This window comes from Heterodontus francisci, chromosome 15, assembly GCF_036365525.1.
Source record: "Heterodontus francisci isolate sHetFra1 chromosome 15, sHetFra1.hap1, whole genome shotgun sequence".
In the NCBI taxonomy this organism is placed as follows: Eukaryota; Metazoa; Chordata; class Chondrichthyes; order Heterodontiformes; family Heterodontidae; genus Heterodontus; species Heterodontus francisci.
The window spans coordinates 61,762,221-61,781,026 of record NC_090385.1 but is presented as its reverse complement, the minus strand read 5'-3'; the positions used below and the strand labels follow the sequence as shown (position 1 = coordinate 61,781,026).

General features: G+C 45.9%; 1 protein-coding gene across 5 annotated transcripts in view; it reads right to left on the bottom strand.

Annotated features, from left to right (window-relative positions):
* si:ch211-274f20.2 (calnexin) overlaps positions 1-4,474 on the bottom strand; it is a 45,758-nt gene extending 41,284 nt beyond the window's left edge. The window contains exons 1-3 of one of the 5 annotated variants that reach the window (XM_068047626.1): positions 4,328-4,474; positions 1,156-1,274; positions 133-206 (exon numbers count right to left, since the gene is read on the bottom strand). In XM_068047626.1, coding sequence (XP_067903727.1) covers positions 133-206; positions 1,156-1,269 — 188 coding nt within the window. In that variant the 5' untranslated portion in view covers positions 1,270-1,274; positions 4,328-4,474. The remainder of the gene's footprint in view (positions 1-132; positions 207-1,155; positions 1,275-4,327) is intronic. The other 4 variants (XM_068047624.1, XM_068047625.1, XM_068047627.1 and 1 more) reach the window with 4 other exon arrangements.
* Positions 4,475-18,806: the final 14,332 nt, after the last annotated feature.

The window sequence follows — 18,806 nt, the reverse complement described above, 5'->3', positions numbered from 1 at the left end:
TACACTTCTTTTAACTCAATTGATTCAATCAGCCAGAGCAATCCCACACGGGTAAACTAATCACAGAGTCATACTGACCCACATAGACAGTTCCTACACAGGTGGTGAGATCAAACATGGAGGAAAACTTACCCTTCAAGACCATCTGTGTCGAAGGTGGCCACAAAGTAGACATCACCAACAGGCTTTGGCGGCTTATAAACTATCTGAAAAAAGTACAATAAAAGCAGAGTACATCTGATGGAGGAGTGATGGGCATAGCACTGAAGTGCAGCTATGTGCTTTAAAAAGTTCTTGTCTATGGGTAATTCAATGGCTCGGGCTAGGATCACTGTAATATTGCAGAGCCACCATTTGGCATTCCCTCATGGTGAACTCAGATACTCAGCAACAAAAACAAGAAATGCTGGAATCACTCAGCAGGTCTGGCAGCATCTGTGGAAAGAGAAGCAGAGTTAACGTTTCGGGTCAGTGACCCTTCTTCAGAAGAGTTCTGAAGAAGGGTCACTGATCTGAAACGTTAACTCTGCTTCTCTTTCCACAGATGCTGCCAGACCTGCTGAGTGATTCCAGCATTTCTTGTTTTTGTTTCAGATTTCCAGCATCCGCAGTATTTTGCTTTTATTTCAGATACTCAGCATGTTGCCGAGAACTTTCTTACACTGAGAAGATACGACCAAAGATACAAGCCTCTTGATTAATCTTATACACCTCCTGGCAACTAATAGTCGTGTACCAAGCACAAAGGAATAGATCTCATACTGTACCAATACAACAGTAAAAGGACATTTGAATGGTTTTCCTGATGACTCAGTGGGTGATCCACTCCCTGGTTTGTAATTAAGTGATTAAGACCAGGGTGGTTGCAGGTTCAATCCATGATCTATGTTGCGTTAGCTGATAAGATTTTATGACTGGGTGAAATGTCAGGCAGAGTTCATGCTCCTGATTTTGAATTCTATTAGTGATTGATAGTAATTACCATTTCAACAGGCATGAAGGTTTCACTACCAGCTGCTGTAGTGTCAGTGTATTACTTTTCAAATATTCACAGGAGGTGCTCTACAAAATTCAAGAGCCTGATGAGGGGTTACCCATGGAATATTGGAACACTTAAGCTACTAATATATTTAACTGTACAAGAAAAGCTCTCACCCTATTTGGATGAGTAGGCTCTGCATCTTCTTGAAACTCTGAATGATCAACATCTTGAGCAAACACCAGAACCAGTCCACAGACCCCAAGGTACGAAATTAACTGCAGCTGCATAGTATCTTGTAAAAGTGAAGCAATCAATTCATCAGTCATTATCCCCTCACATAACTCTTCCTATAGCCTATCACATTACTGTTCCCCTGACAAACCTTCCCCTGAGCCTATCACACAACCCTTTCCCAGTCTCACACATACCCTCTCCTATCCTCACATAACCCTTTGATGGCCTCACACAGCCTTTGCTGTCTGAAACACCAGTGAAAATCCTCCATTAGTGCTACATGATAATTTCTTAATTCCATCGTGGCACAAAGCCACGGCACAGTGAGGCGGTACAGTGGCGCAGTGGTTAGCACCGCAGCCTCACAGCTCCAGCAACCTGTGTTCAGTTCTGGGTACTGCCTGTGCGGAGTTTGCAAGTTCTCCCTGTGACCTTGTAGGTTTCTGCTGGGTGCTCCAGTTTCCTCCCACAGCCAAAGACTTACAGGTTGATAGGTAAATTGGCCATTGTAAATTGCCCCTAGTGTAGGTAGGTGGTAGGAGAATGGTTGGGATGTGGTAGGGAATATGGGATTAACGTAGGATTAGTATAAATGGGTGTTGTTGGTCGGCACAGACTCGGTGGGCCGAAGGGCCTGTTTAAGTGCTGTATCTCTAAATAAATAAAAGTGTTGCTCAACAAGAATGAGTTTGGAAAATTGGGAGCACTGCGAATGAGGCTTGTTGACCTCTGTGGTGCATTATCTGATCTGTGCTCCTTTGGGACAAGATTAGGGGAACAGAGCAGGAAAGGGATGATAATTGAGTGGATTCTCCAATGAGTGGGCAATCTGCTTTGCCAGGTTACCATGCGGTTGAAAATTACCACCAGAGTTTCCGTAAATGTACCCCTTTAAGCTGTTAGTTTAAACAGAGGAGCTTTATTTGTGCTTTTGGTAACTCTGCTTCCTCTGTATGTTTGTTATCTGTTGCTGGAGAATGAATAAAACCAAAAGAAACACTAAGAATTTTCAGCCCAGTTCATGAAGTTGAGTGGGAGTTCATACTCTGCATATGAGACTCTTACTGAATATGAGTGTTTTCTGACATGTATAGTTTAGAGATACAGCACTGAAACAGGCCCTTTGGCCCACCGAGTCTGTGCCAACCATCAACCACCCATTTATACTAATCCTACACTAATTCCATATTCCTACCACATCCCCACCTGTCCCTATATTTCTGTTTTTACTTCTGTGTTTGTATTATAACATACATTTTAATCAGGGTTCACTGTTGCACTGGGCGGCACAGTGATGCAGTGGTTAGCACTGCAGCCTCACAGCTCCAATGACCCAGGTTCAATTCTGGGTACTGACTGTGTGGAGTTTGCAAGTTCTCCCTGTGTCTGCGTGGGTTTCCTCTGGGTGCTCCGGTTTCCTCCCACAGCCAAAAGACTTGCAGGTTGGTAGGTAAATTGGCCATTATAAATTGCCCCTAGTATAGGTAGGTGGTAGGGAAATATAGGGACAGGTGGGGATGTGGTAGGAATATGGGATTAGTGTAGGATTAGTATAAATGGGTGGTTGATGGTCGGCACAGGCTCGATGGGCCGAAGGGCCTGTTTCAGTGCTGTATCTCTGAACTGAACTGAATTTCCCAATAATTGTGACTAAATAACTATGGATTGTGATTTGTACAGCTATTAGAAATCAGTAACAGCCATTCTGATGCAAATTGAGATAAATTGAAAGCAAAGAATGATTTTTTGAACCACCTGCTGAAATAATGGGGTATAATTTGTTGTAGCAGGACATCTAATGGCACCTGTTGTTAGACTTCTCCTTGCACCTTTAGGTTTTTAAATTTCTTGTGTGGCAATTTGCTGAAGGTGTGAGCTGATAAGGGAAACTGGACAGCTGGGACCTGAGTGAACAGGTCGAGCAACTCTCTATCTTCTTAACCATCAGATTGAAGGATTGTGAAATTAACAGTGCAAGGTCTGAGAAGGAAGTGTAAATTAGAGTGGGTGAATTCAATGTCAGATCAGATACAGAAAGAGAGATAAAGCAATTGAAAGAACGATTGGATTAAGAGAGAGAGAGAAAAGAGACAGAAAGGAAAAGTAATTTTTTACATTTTAAATTTGACATTTAAAATCAGCAAGTAAAATCTGAAGAAATGAGACTCCATACTTGTAATTTTCCGTGCATGAGAACTTGTTTGGCAGTAATTAACACATATCACATTGTTAAAAGGATATTTACACTACAGTGGACAAGACTTAACTTTCTGTAGTGAGTGTAGTTAATACCTTCTGCGCAAGTACAGCAACTTCACGCCCTTCAATGCATTTCAATGGTGAGCCAGCCAGCAAGATGTGGGGCAGAAGGTGGAGTTGTGCAACTCGGACAGCAACGTTTGGATAACCATATTTAACCTCAAATTCTGGCCCTATGTCTCATTATTGAGTTGCCTCCATTAGATTTTGCTTTAATCATCGCTTGTTCCCATCCAATATTAATGTTTATTCCCAATCCCTTCATGGTCTTGGTACTAGTTCTCACCTTCCTGGTTAGTAACATAACCCATTTAAATTGGCCTGAATATATGAAAGGTGGATGTGTCCTGTAGGGGTATTGTTTTGGGTGCCTGCTGCATTTCCACGGTCTTGTCCATGTAGGTGACTCTGAACAAGGAGCACCTGGTGTTTGTTGCCATGCTTGACAGCTTTGGTGACCGGTGGGCACTGCAGGGACTGGAGTGTGTAGTCAACACCGGTAACAACATTATTATTTAAGTTTCTAAGTTTCTTTATGAGATGTGCCTCTCTAAAAAGATGTTTCCTTATTGGTTATCTTAGAAAAGGCACCATCATTTAAAAAAAATACGCAAAAAGGTTGCTGAGGTAACCAAGTACTTGTGACTGATCACAGACGGTAAAGGAGCAGGTGTCACTCTTGGGAGAGAGAACCTCACTGTATCTGTTTCTAACATGTTTGTAAAAAAGACATTGATAGTTCAGTATTATAGCTGTTACATTATCACATCCAACAGTAACATTAAATATTATTTCCCCTTTATTTCAAAATAAGGAATTCAGTAAGGGAAAAGAACAGTAATCTACACCTACTTTTAGTGTTGATTCTTGACACGATGTGTTCTGGGCATCTGCTGTTTCCAGCTCCTCCTTGTAATCTTGAAGCACTCCTCACAAACACAGCTGCACAAAACAGGCCGGAGCTGCTTCCAACTTCTCAACCTTTGCCCCCGGCAACCAGAGGGAACTTTCACCTGGCGGAGCCATGGCAACCAGAAGGAACTTTCACCTGGTGGAGCCATGACAACCAGAGGGAACTTCCACCTGGTGGAGACGTGGCAACCAGCCAAGAATGGAGTGTGCAGCTAGCCTATTCGCCTGCATTCACTTGAAATGAGACTCACTCAGTTTAGAAGTGTCACATATTTTAAAGTACAGTTGTTTCACTGAGAAGTGAAACTCAGTTCCATTCATTTTTGCAATCAAGATCATTTTGTTAACCATGTAAATTTCACTCCTCATCTTCTACACACAGCATCCTCCACACACATCTGGGGAGATCAGCACCTGGTCAGTCTCTGTACTGGAAATATCATGTTGGCGCTGACCTCCCTTTGAGATGTTTTTGTGATACCATAACATCAGAGGCATTCCTCATGTGATTCCACTGCTCCTGTGTGGTATAAAAGCCTTGACTCACTTGCAGACATTAATTTGTTTTTCCCAGGCTGGGACTCAGTCTACCACAACACATTAAATTTTAAGTATTTCTTCTCATCTTCAAGTCTTTCCATGGCCTCATCCCATCTTGTCTCTCCAATCTCCTCCAGTTTTCTATCCTGTTCCACGGCCCTCGGTCCTCCGACTCTGCCTTTTATTCATTCGCCATTAGTGGCAGGGCTTTCAGTGACTCAGCCCCCCTATTCTCTGGATACCTCTGTCTAAACTCTCCAACTCTACCTTTCTCTGCACCTTTAAAAATCTTCACAAAGTGCACATTATTTTGATTAGTCACCCCTCCTAACTCTTGCCCAGTGGCTCAGTGCTTGTCCTTTACTTGATTTATTTACATCTTTATATTCTCTCTTCTACATAAGGTGCCGTGGGATATTTTCTATTGTAAAGGCACTGTATAAATGCAAATTTTCTTCTGGAGTATGTTATTTTTCTCGGGGTCGGCAGCAAGGGCAGGAGGGTGACTCTCAACGGCAGCCCCCCTCCCTTCCCGATGCTGGGTCCCTCGTTCAGGCACTAAGTGCCTTTTAACGAGGAACCACTTCCCCCACCCCGGAGCCAGCAAGCAATCCGCATGGGTTTATTTGGCACGCTCCCCGTGCAGCAACAGGCTCGTTAGCCACTGGGCTAATTCTGGTAGCAGCAAGACGAGGTCCTTAATTGGCCATTAACTGCTCACTTAAGGGCCTCAATTGGTGTTGGGGCAAGAAGGCTGTTCACAGACCTTCCTGTCCTGGACTTAATTTGGGTGGAGGCAGGAATGCGGTGGTCTTCCCCCCACCCCTGCTACCATCTGGCCCGATAATATGCTGTCCTCACCTCCAAACCTGACGTGGGGAAGAGGATAACATTTCCCCTAGGTTGATGAGAGGGCTGTCCTAGTAGGAAAGCTTGAATAGAATGGGCCGCTATCCTTTGGAGCTTAGTTGAATGAGAGATAATCTCATTGAAAAGTATAAAATTCTTAGCGAGCTTGATAGGGTAGATGATGAGAGGCTGTTTTCCCTTTGGTTGGAGAGTCTAGAACTGAAGGGATGGGAGGGTCACAGTCTCAGGATAAGGGGCCGGCCATTTAGGATTGTGAAGAGGAGATACGTCTCCACTCAGAGGGTTGTGAATCTTTGCAATTCTCTACCCTAGAGAGCTGTGGAAGTCCTGTCACTGAGTGTACTCAAGACTGAGATTGATAGATTTTTGGACACTAAGGGAATCGAGGGATAGGGCGGGAAAGTGGACTTGAGGTAGAAGATCAGCCGTGATCTTATTGAATGATGGAGCAGGCTGGAGGGGCCAAATGGCCTACTCCTGCTCCTGTTTCTTATGTGAATTGGGCACGTTCTCAATGGCAAGGAAAAGGATGTTCCCTGCCCCGAAATTGTCCTATTTAAGATTGCGCTCAGGTTCCCATCCCCCTGCCAAGCTAGTTTAAACCATCCCCAACAGCACTAACAAACCTTCCCGCAAGGATATTTGTACCAGTTCTGTTCATGTGCAGACCGTCCGGCTTGTACAGGTCCCAGAACTTCCCCAGAACTGGTCCCAATGCCGCAGAAATCTGAAGCCCTCCTTCCTGCACCATCTCTCCAGCCATGCATTCATCTGGTGTATTTTCCTATTTCTATACTCATTAGCACATGGCCTTGGAAGTAATCCGGAGATTACTACCTTTGAGGTCCTACTTGCTATCAACTGCATTACCCTCATCAATCCTCCTTGTTATCTCCTCAAAAAATTCAATCAAGTTGGTCAGACATGATCTTTCTTTAACAAATCCATGCTGACTACCCTTCATTACTCCGTGCCTTTCTAAGTGACAGTTTATCCTGTCTCTCAGAATTGATTCCAATAGTTTGCCCACTACTGAGGTTAGACTGACTGGCCTGTAATTATTCGTTCCATCCCTTGCTCCCTTTTTAAACACAGGTACATTGTTAGCAATCCTCCAGTCCTTTGGTAGACATGGTTAGAGTAGAAAACAAACAAATGTTTTAGCAAATTTGGAAAAAGAGTAGAGAGAAGAGAGAGGAGGGACTACAGTCACAGACAGGGAGTAAACAGGTTAAATGACCCAAGACTCATATTGTGAGTTATTGTGATCTGGAATCTTTGAAGATGGCAGGACATATTGTGAGAATAGTTGGCAAAGCATATGGGTTCTTGGGCTACATAAATAGAGATATTGGGCTGAATTTTGTTCTGATGACGGCGGTCCCAGTGGCGGGCAGGAAGGCGGGGGGGAGGAGCTCCCGCCCAGGCCTTTCGTTGGACCCCATTGAAATTCCACGGTGGGCAGGCAATTAACTGCCCACTGTTAGGGATGGCCATCCCTTTAAGGGACAAACTCCCGCCTCCAAGAGCTGCTGGCCAATCGGAAGGCTGGCATCTCTGCAGTACTGGCAGTGCCACTGGGAATGGTGGCTGCTGCTGTTACTGCAGGAGGCAGTACCGAGAAGAGAGAAGACCCTGGGAGAGGTAAGTGGGTTTGGAGTTGCCAGGGCCATTCAGACGGGGCCCGGGGTGGGGTAGAGGGGTTGGTGAGGGTAGGTGGGGAGCTTCCTGGGGCGGAGGGTGTGGCAGACGCCACTGAGGGAACCCTCCCGGGGCCCTGGATTGCCCAAAAAGGAGGGGACCCCCCCCCCCCCCCCACTCAAAGCCCTCAATTGGCCTGGGGCAGGAAGGGCGTTCTTGGCCTCCCCTGCCTCAGACTAAATTGGAAGGCATCAGGAAGGCGATGGACACTGTGCCCCCCAACCGTCCGATACAATTTTATGGGCCCCCCCACCTCTGTTCCTGTCCCAAAGGGGCTCATAAAATTCAGTCCATTGAGTACAAAAGAAGGGAAGTTATGCTGAACCTTTATAAAGCTCTGGTTAGGCCATCATTTGAGTATTACGCCAGTTCTGATCACCACACTTTAGGAAGGATGTGAGGGTTCTTGAGAAGGTGCAGAGGAGATTTACCAGATTAGTTCCAGGGCTGAGGGATTTTAGCTGCAAGGTTAGGTTGGAGAAGCTGGGGTTGTTCTCCTTGGAGCAAAGGAGATTGATGGGAGATTTGAAAGAGGTGTACAAGATTATGACAAGTTTAGGTAGGGTAGACAAAGAAAAGCTGTTCCCATTAGCTGAAGGTACAAGGATTAGGTGACCCAGATTTAAGGTATTCAGGCAAAAGATGCAGGGGGGCTGTGAGGAAGAACTTTATTGCACAGCGAGTGGTAATGATCTGGAACACATTGCTAATGAGGGTGGTTGAAGCAGAGGCAATGAATGATTTCAAAAGGAAATTAGATAGGCACTTAAGAGAAATAAACTTACACGGCTAGAAGATGGAGTAGGGGAATGGGACTGATTGGGATTGCTCTACAGAGAGCCTGCATGGACTCGATGGGCTGAAGGGCCTCCTGTGCAATAATAATTTTATGATTCCTTTTACAACCCCAGTGAGATCATTAACGTGAAAATATGTGATTATGTACCCCCAGACCAATTTAAAGAATTGCACAGCAAGCTTTCACATTTTAAGATTTATTATAACAATTAAACTAAAAGAAATCCCAAATTAACTAAATAGTACTTTGCAAGTAGCAGATACCCCAAATTACAAAGAAAGGTATTTTCTTTACTTATTAAAAATACTTGAACATTTCACACCACACTTATACATTACACAGAATTTTTTAATGATGAAATCCTTTGCAGTTAAAAGTCCTAAACTCCTTCTAGCTGCAGTGGGCTGGATCTCCTAGACCTTTTAAAAAAATGAATGTTCTCTTTGCTCACTTCTCTGAGCACTTCCAACCTGGATGTCCATGAATACGGTGTTTCCTGGTGATCCCACTGGTCTTCTACTTCTCCACAAACTTCGACTCTCAAGACAGGTTCAAGTCTTCACAGCCTTTTGCTGTAATAGGCTTCCGAGAGCAGGTGTCTCCTCTAAGCTGCCATTGTTGGTTCCTTCTCTGTGAGGCTGCAACTGTTGAGTTTCTTCCTTCCAACCTGCTTTGAGGCCACAACCTTTGATTTCTTCTGTTACAGTCACTTTGTCATCAGAAAGTCTGTTAAATTTATCTTGATTCAGAAGACGATAACTTGTTGTTTTGCTCCAAAATGCAAAGTCCAGAAGTCTAGTTTTACAAAGCCCCTCGGGCCTGTCCATTGTTCCCAGGTATTAACACCTGCCTGGTACATTTTCTGAATTAACGACTCCCGAAAGTCTGGGAGGGCGGAACCCAATTTCTTCAGGTGTTAGTGGCTGTAGTCTCTGTTTTTCAGAAGGCAGTCTTTGAACTATATTCTCTGTTGTCCTGGTAATCTTTTGCAGAGTGGAGGTGAGATTACCTGACCTTCCGGATTCCATCTTGAACTTCTAAAAATTACAATTTTTAAGACATAATCATGTTACAAGGTCCAGCATTCATAACACTCTATATAATCCCTGCGTATACGATTCTACATCCACTCAGTCAGCAGCAAGTAAGTTAGTCCCAGCCAGCTGCTAATGTCACTCATGCTTACCTCCAGGAGGTCTCAGACAGTAGCACAAGTGCTCTTCCTCTTTCTGCTGGATGCAGGTCTGTCACTGTACAATACTTGAGCATATGTCTGTCTATATAACACTGCAGTACAGATCTGCTGAGTACAGATCTGTCTGTTCTTATGAGAGTGCTTTTTTTTTTGTAAAATATGTGTCATGCAGGCCCCCACCTGCCAAGAAAGAGGCATATTAATTTTGTCATATGAACATTGATTTAAAACTTGCTGGGACGAAGAGAAGGCCTGTTACAAGGCCTGCCAGACACTTAGCTGAAATACATTTGCATACTAACAGACAGTGCTTGTGGAGACAAAAGGACCATTCCCTGACACATTCAACCCACAATGGATTTTGATCACCAGACATTGAAGGTGTAAGGAAGAGCATTCCAGAGACTACTAAGGTGATAAAATGCACAAAAGCCAGGACTGGTTAAACCAGCTGGTCACATGACTAATTGGTTGGTCCAGGGTTTTTTGAACTAGCCACAGAGTTTTTGAACTCAGAAAGACTGTTTTCTCCTGGAGTGAAAGACCTCTCCTGTCTGCTCCCATCTCTTTCTCACAAGTCTCTGGACCCACTGAGGACACATGAACTTCAGAAGAGAAAGGTCTCCTACATCGAACAAGGTTTAAGAAGAATACTGGACCCCAACGTAAAGCAAGACCTGTCTACAATCAAGGACTTTACAGTGAGCTCGAAGAACAGTAACAAAAACCGTCTTCAGATATTGCCTCAAACTTGTCCACTTTATTTCTTCTGCTCTTTTCTGTCTCTATCTGCAAGTGTGTATCGCGTATGCATGCTAGCGTGGGTGCGCCCGTATCCGTAGGTGTTAACCGAATTAGAGTTTAAGTTGAATAAAGTTCAACCTTTTTTTCTTTAAACCTAAGAAAACTTGTTTGGCTAGCTTTGCCTTATAATTCAAGTTAGTGAACAAGGATTCACTAAGGGGGAGCTAAAAATAAATGGTGCATTTAAAATTAAACCCTGTTATGGTAAGACCAGGTGAACGCTGAGAGGGAACTCTAGACTCCTTTCTCACCTGGTCGTAACAAATGTTTTTAAGGACTTATAGTTGAATTATGGACATTGATTCATCTGGAAGCTTGAAGAGATGCTGAACTTTGTTTTTTAAAAAGAGGTCACCAGAGGTTTCCTGGACTTGGCTCGTAAACAAGCCCTGACTGGAAAGCACCTGTTTTCAGATAAAATACCAGTAGGGAGATTGTTGTTTTGACTTGGAGAAGATGTTTACCGGAGAAGTGACAGGTCCAGATTTATAGAGGTCAGGAGGCTTAATTCTTGTGACATTGTTTTGGTTTCACTTTGGACAGTGAGTTAGAAGGTAAACTGCTTGGAAGACTGTTGGTTTTTGCCTGCCAAGGAAACCTAGTTCATCTCTTTCTCTCTCTTGGAAAGAAACCATGCATATCCAGCGTGTCAGCTTCCTCTTTCCTCCTGTATTTGAAGAAACCCTGCATATCGAATGCATGGGAATTGAAACCCTGTTGCCACATTTCTGCTGTAAGGCCTATCTGAAACCTCTGTTGCTGCATTTCTTGGAAAGCCTACCCAAACTGATCTTCAACATCGCCTGAAAAGAACTAGGAAGATCCCAGCAGCAGCAGTTGATATGCATTTGGGACGCCAAACTAAAACAAAGGACATCTTCCCATATCTTCTCTCTTCTTCAAGATTTAGCAAGTATTTAACCCAGGTTTTTTTTTGTCTGATTTTTTGCAATAGAGCTCTAAAACGCAAATCCCTTTATTTTTCTGGTTAACCGGTGTATGTGTGTGTGTGTGTGTATGTGTGTGTGAGTGCTAAGGTAAAAAAGGAACTTTAATATTTCAATCTGTGTGTTTATGCTTTACTTCATTTCTGGTTAAGGCTTGCTTTATAATAAACTGATAACTTTGTTGTTTATTAAAGAAACCTGCTTGGTGTGTTTTATTCTGGGATAAAAATAGAGTCTATGATTGACCATATCAGTAAGTGGAAAAACATTTAAATATATGTTGTGACCCATGGAGAAGTGGAACTAGAATAAACAGTCCACTCGGTCGTAACCCTGTATAACATTGGATCACAGTACTGGTGTGTACAGGGCTGTCTGTATAACACTGGGTTACAGTACTGGTGGGTAATGGCCTGTCTGTATAACACTGGGTTACAGTACTGCTTTTTTTATTTATTCATTTCATGGGATGTGGGCATCATTGGAAATGCCAGCATTTGTTATTCATCCCTAATTTCTCTTGAGAAGGTGGGGGTGAGCTGCCTTCTTGAACTGCTGCAGTCCATCTGGTGTGGGTACACCCACAGTTCTGTTAGGCAGGGAGTTCCAGGATTTTGATCCAGCAACAGTGAAGGAACGGTGATATAGTTCCAAGTCAGGATGGTATGTGGCTTGGAGGAGAACTTGCAGATGGTGGTGTTCCCACGCATCTGCTGCCCTTGTCCGTCTAGTTGGAAAAGGTTGCGCGTTTGGAAGATGCTGTCAAAGGAGGCGTAGTGAATTGCTGCAGTGCAGCTTGTATATGGTACACACTGCTGCTACTGTACGTCGGTGGTGGAGTGAATGGATGTTTAACGTGGTGGATGGGGTGCCAATCAAGCGGCTGCTTTGTCCTGGATGATGTTGAGCATCCTGAGTGTTAACGTGGAGCCGCACGCGTCCAGGCAAGTGGAGGGTATTTCATCACACTCCTGACTTGTGCCTTGTATATGGTGGACAGGCACTGGGGAGTCAGGAGGTGAGTTACTCGCTCCAGAATTACCAGGCTCTGACATGCTGTTGTAGCTTCTCCAGTTCAGTTTCTGGTCAATGGTAACCTCCAGGATGTTGATAGTGGGAGATTCAGCAATGATAATGGCATTGAATGTTAAGGGGAGATGGTTAGATTCTCTCATTGGAGATGGTCATTGCCTGGCACTTGTGTGGCGCGAATATTATTTGCTACTTATCAGCCCAAGCCTGAATGTTATCCAGGTCGTGCTGCATATGGACATGGACTGCTTCATTATCTGGAGTCATGAATGATACTGAACATTGTACAATCATCAGCGAACATCCCCACTTCTGACCTTATGATGGAGGGAAGGTCATTGATGAAGCAGCTAAAGATGGTTGGGCCTAGGACACTACTCTGAGGAACTCCTGCAGCAATGTCCTGGGGCTAAGATGATTGGCCTCCAACAACCACAACCATTTTTCTTTGTGCTAGGTATGACTTCAACCAGTGGAGAGTCTTCCCCTTGATTTCCATTGACTCCAGTTTTGCCACGGTTTCTTGATGCTATACTCGGTCAAATGCCGCCTTGATGTCAAGGGCAGTCACTCTCACCTCGCCTCTGGAGTTCAGCTCTTTTGTCCGTGTTTGAATCAAGGCTGTAATGAGGTCAGGAGCCGACTGACCCTGGCGGAACCCAAACTGAGCATAAGTGAGCAGGTTGTGCTGTTTAAGTGGTGCTTGACAACACTGTCAACGACACCTTTCGTCACTTTGCTGATGATGAGAGTAGATTGATGGGGCGTTAATCGGCAAGATTGGATTTGTCCTGCTTTTTGGGGACAGGACATACCTAGGCAATTTTCCACATTGTCGGGTAGAAGCTAGAGTTGTAGCTGTACTGGAACAGCTTGGCTAGGAGAACAGCTAGGTCTGCAGCACAGGTCTTCAGTACAATAGCTGGGATGTTGTCAGGACCCATAGCCTTTGCAGTATCCAGTGCCTTCAGCTGTTTCTTGATATCACATGGAGTGAATCGAATTGGTTGAAGACCCGCATCTGTGATGTAGGAGACCTCAGGAAGAGGCCAACATGGATCATCCACTCAACATTTCTGGCTGAAGATGGTTGCAAATGCTTCAGCCTTGTCTTTTGCACTGATATGCTTCTCCATCACTGAGGATGGGGATATTTGTGGACCCTCCTCCTCCAGTGAGTTGTTTAATTGTCCACCTCTATTCATGACTGGATGTGGCAGGACAGCAGAGCTTTGATCTGATCCATTGGTTGTGGGATCGTTTAGCTCTGTTTATTAACATGTAGTCCTGTTTTGTAGCTTCACCAGGTTGACACCTCATTTTTAGTATGCCTGGTACTGCTCCTGGCATGTTGTCCTGCACTCTTTATTGAACCAGGGTTGATCCTTTGCCATGATGGTAATGGTAGAGTGAGGATATGGGTACAGGTCTGTCTGTATAACACTGGATTACAGACCTGGCGGGTACAGCATTGTCTGCATAACACTGAGTTACAGAACAGAGTGCACAGTTCTGTCTGTATAACGCAGGGTTACTGTGCTGGTGCATACAGTTCCGTCTGTTGAACACTGGGTTACAGTACTGGTGAGTACTAGTCTGTCTATATCGCACAGGTTTACAGTACTGGTGGGTACAAGTCTGTTGATATAACACAGCAGTATAGTCCACATGGGTACAGGTCTGTCCACAGGTCTGGTTACATTACTGGTGGGTACAGGTCTGTGTATACAACACTGGGTTACAGTACTGGTGGGTACAGATCTATGTATATCACACGGTTTCAGTACTGGTGGGTACAAGTCTGTCTGTATAACCCTGCATTAAAGTCAGCATGGGTACAGGTCTGTCAATGGTGGTGTTAGCATTGCAGTCGATCTGAGGAGGTGAATCGGGAGTATCACGGGGAAGAATATCACACAATATGAATATGGATCTGCCTGTATGAGTTACAAATGACTCTAATCAAATCAAGTGCCCTGGCATTAGGGATGAATAATGAATGTTGACGTGACTCCCATCCTGACAACAGATACTAAAATCAAAAACAGACCTCATTGACAGAGGTTTAGGTTGGATCCATCTGGATTGATAAATACAGTTTGATTTCTATTCCTAACTTGCTGCACAGGCAAGCAGCATCCAGTTTCAAGTTGTCTGTCACCAGTTGGACAGGTAACCAGTGTTCAGCCTCTGGTTTTGTCTCACCTGTCCACTGGTGACTAGTATTCAGTATCTCACTGCCTTTCACCCATTGTTCAGTTTATCACTTTTTCTCATCTGAATGAGTTCAGGTTAAAGCTGCAGAGAAGGACCATGCAGAGAGAATGCTCTCCTGTTTAAATTAGTATGTAAACTCTGAAGGTCTCCCTGGTAAACCAAAAGACCACACAAAAAGAAAGAAATGATAGCACCTCTGTAGCTGTTGTACTGTGAAGCAACATTAACAGTAACCTCAGTAATTGAAAGACCTGCAATCAGAACACAGTGCAGTTAACACAACCCTTTGAGAATCAGCATTCCTTCACCAAATTATTTGTTTGGAAAAAAGAATTCTCATCCTTAGCATTGGTAGAGATTAATTGCTATGATTATTCAACACCTCTATTATCATTACATCCCAGTCAGCCTCCTTTAACAACCACTAACAAGGCTCTTAATGAGCCGAATTGGCTGCCTGACTCAAGGGGGCAGACAGCCTCACCAGGCCCTGAAACTGCCTCCCTAAAATGGCCAGCACCGGGGACGGTGTCAGCAATCCGGCATGCCGGCTGGTCCCGGTCTTTTCGGGCCTGGTCCACTTCCGTTCTCAACCTTGACGCAGCCCAAAAATCCTTCCCTAAATCTCTCCACCTCTCTACGTCTCTTTCCTTCTTTAAAATGCTCACTAAAACCTATCTCTGACCAAGCTGTTGGTCTTCTGGCCTAATAAAGCCTTATATGGTCCAGTGTCAAATTTTGTTTGATAATGCTTGTAAATTAACTCAGGACATTTTATTACATTAAAGCACTATATAAGTACAAGATATTGGGCTGAAATTTATACTCACGCCACCAAAATCGGCGGCAGGCGAAAACAATGGCGGCCCGCTTATGCAAGCCACACGTCGCGGACCCATCGCGATATTAAGCACGGCAGCTCATTTAAATAGCTGGGGCGGACCGCCCGCCCTCCCCCACCCCCCCGCACTAATGACACGGGGGGGTGGCGGGCTGTCCGTCCCTGGCAATGGCGTCAGCTGCCTGTGCGCAGGTGCTGATGCCATTTTTAAAGGGCTTCAAGCCCTGCTGTTCAATTTAAATATTTAAAGGAACAGGTACTAAAAATGATTAAACCATTTAAATTGCCCCTCTCCCACTCCCCCAATAACCATAAAATTAATTACTTGCCCTCCCCCCACCAAACACTTCCCTTGTCCACCTGACCTTACCCCCCCCAAAGTACATAAACTTTACACTATAACCTTTTCCGCCATCCCCTACACCAATGATATTACTTTGACCCCGCTCCCCCCGCCCATCCCCATACTGAGAAACATACCTCCTCCCCCCTCCCCACCAGTGTTCCACCTCGGTTCCCCAGACGGGGTCCAAAGGCATGGGAGTGCCGGCCAGCGGCATGAATATCGCATTGGCACAGACGGCAGAAATGTAAAGGTAACTAATTCAGTGGTTTGAATTTTATACATATGTTAACGGCGGTCTTGTCGCTGAGCAGTGGGGTTGGTGGGGGAGGGGGGTTGCCACGAGGCCTCGCCGCCGCCGGCAATCTCGGGCCGGACCCTCACGGTGTCAGGGTGTGTGGCGGCCGTCTCCTGGAGGCATCTTTAGCCCCACCCCCACCACAACGTCGGTGGGGAGGGGGTCTGTAAAATTCAGCCCATTATTGCTGTTTGAGGTTGAAACTGATATAAAAGGCTTTGAACAGATGCCAAGAAGCACTTGACACAAAAAAGTGATCAACACCTGGTATGGCCCCTTTGGTGAGGTCATGGATCAACTGTGCACTCACTCAATAGGCAATCAGATCACATGGAGGATTTTTGTCTGTATTTGTGGAAGTATAAGCCATATATGTCCAAATAAATACAGATGAGGAGTTAAATTCAGTACACTTACCATAGTTGATAACTCCTGCATGTTGAATTTATGTCAATCCTAATTTAGATTACAAACATCATTTAATGGAAGTTAATTTGTCTTCAAGTATGACTCAGTTACTCTCCCGAGACGCCCACAAGGCAGTGGGGTTGTTAGGGCCCCTGCTCTGGGATAGGTGGATGCCGATGGGAGGAGGGGGTGCGAGGGGGAGGGGTGCAGGGGAAGGGGGTGCAGGGGGAAGAAGGTCCGAAGGGGAGCTGGGAAGGGGTTGCGGGGGGGGGGGGGGGAACGGGGTGGGGGAAGAGGGTTTGGGGGGTTGAGCTGGGAGGGGGGTGCTGGGAAGGGGAAGCGGGGTGGGGGGAAAGGGGGTGCAGGTAATAAAACATTTCATCAGTTCCCACCATCGACGCCAGGAAAGCTCATCCGCGTCCTCCGGGAGGTGGGCGAGAGCCTCGGGCGCCAGTACCAGCAGGAATTCGCCGACATTGCGCTGCAGATGTGCTACGAGCCTCACATCTCCCGCGGGCGTTTTGAAGTTGTGGCCGAGGAGCCGTTCCGCGATGGAGTCAACTGGGGCCGGGTTATGGCTTTTTACGTGTTCGGGGTTTTTCTCGATGCTTCCCCTCTGTACTAGGTCTTAGTACCCTAGGGTTCCGCTGCTCCTTCCTCTCTGCACTGGACTTACATCACGCCGTGGCCGCAGACGCTAACAGAAAATCCGGAGCGGAACCCCGTAGGCGGTCATGTGTCACCTTTGGCATGTTTCCGGCAGTTCCTGCAGCCATACCGGTGCCAAACATCGTGCTCTGCACTCCTTTGGACCCCACCAGAAAGGCCGAGAGGGGGGGTTTTGACGCTTGGACAACTCACAACCTCCATACATTCACCCAGGCATGCGCCATGAAGAGGTCACTCCATTGTCGCCTCACAGCGACTGAAACAACACGGAAGGCAGCAGTTACGGTTAATAAGTCCAGCTCAATTGGCGTAGAGATTGGGCGCCACGGGTTGCCTTTGTCGGTGGGAGAGGTCATCGCATCTCACTGGACAGCTACCGCCCGCATCAAACCGGGCAGCCCCCGGTCAATAAGGTTCTGTCCCGCCACAGTCCACCTGCTTCAATGGGTGCTTGGAGATCAGGGTCATTGCCCGAAAAGTGGACTTGAACACCGCACCAAACAGCACGAAAAAAGGAAAGAAGGTACCAGCCCTTCGTTTTGCAAGCTGGAACGTCAGAACTATGTGTCCTGGCCTGTCGGAAGACCTTACACAAATCAACGATTCTCGGAAGACCGCCATCATTAACAACGTGCTCAGTAGACTCAATGTGGACATTGCAGCACTTCAGGAGACACGCCTCCCTGCGAGCGGATCTCTAACAGAGCAAGACTACACCTTCTTCTGGCAGGGTAGGGATCCTGAAGAACCAAGACAGCATGGAGTGGGCTTCGCCATCAGAAACTCTTTGCTCAGCATGATAGAGCCACCTTCAAATGGCTCAGAATGCATACTGTCCATCCGACTGCTCACCACCTCTGGTCCAGTACACCTACTCAGCATCTATCCTCCAACACTCTGCTCCCCACCTGAAGATAAAGACCAGTTCCACGAGGAACCCCATAATATCATTAGTAGCATCCCCAATACCGAACATCTGTTCCTGGGGGACTTTAATGCCAGGGTTGGGGCCGACCATGACTCATGGCCCTCCTGTCATGGGCGCTATGGCATTGGAAGGATGAATGAGAATGGACAGAGACTGCTTGAGTTGTGTACCTATCACAACCTCTGCATCACCAGCTCGTTCTTTCACACTAAACACTGTCACCAGGTTTCTTGGAGGCACCCAAGATCACGTCGTTGGCACCAGCTGGACCTCATCGTCACAAGGCGAGCCTCTTTAAACAGCGGTCAAATCACACGCAGCTTCCACAGTGCGGACTGCGACACCGACCACTCCCTGGTGTGCAGCAAGGTTAGACTCAAACCAAAGAAGCTGCATCACTCCAAGCAGAAGGGCCGCCCGCGCATCAACACGAGCAGAATTTCTTATCCACAGCTGTTACAAAAATTTCTAAATTCACTTGAAAAAGCCCTTCAAAACACTCCCACGGGGATGCAGAGACCAAGTGGGCCCACATCAGAGACGCCATCTATCAGTCAGCCATGACCAGCTTTGGCAAACGTGTGAAGCGGAATGCAGACTGGTTTCAATCTCATTTTGAAGAGCTGCAACCTGTCATAGCCGCTATGCGCATTGCACTGCTGAACTACAAAAAAGTCCCCAGCGAGTTAACATCCGTAGCACTTAAAACAGCCAGAGGCGCTGCACAAAGAACAGCCAGGCGCTGCGCAAATGACTACTGGCAACACATATGCAGTCATATTCAGCTGGCCTCAGACACCGGAAACATCAGAGGAATGTATGATGGC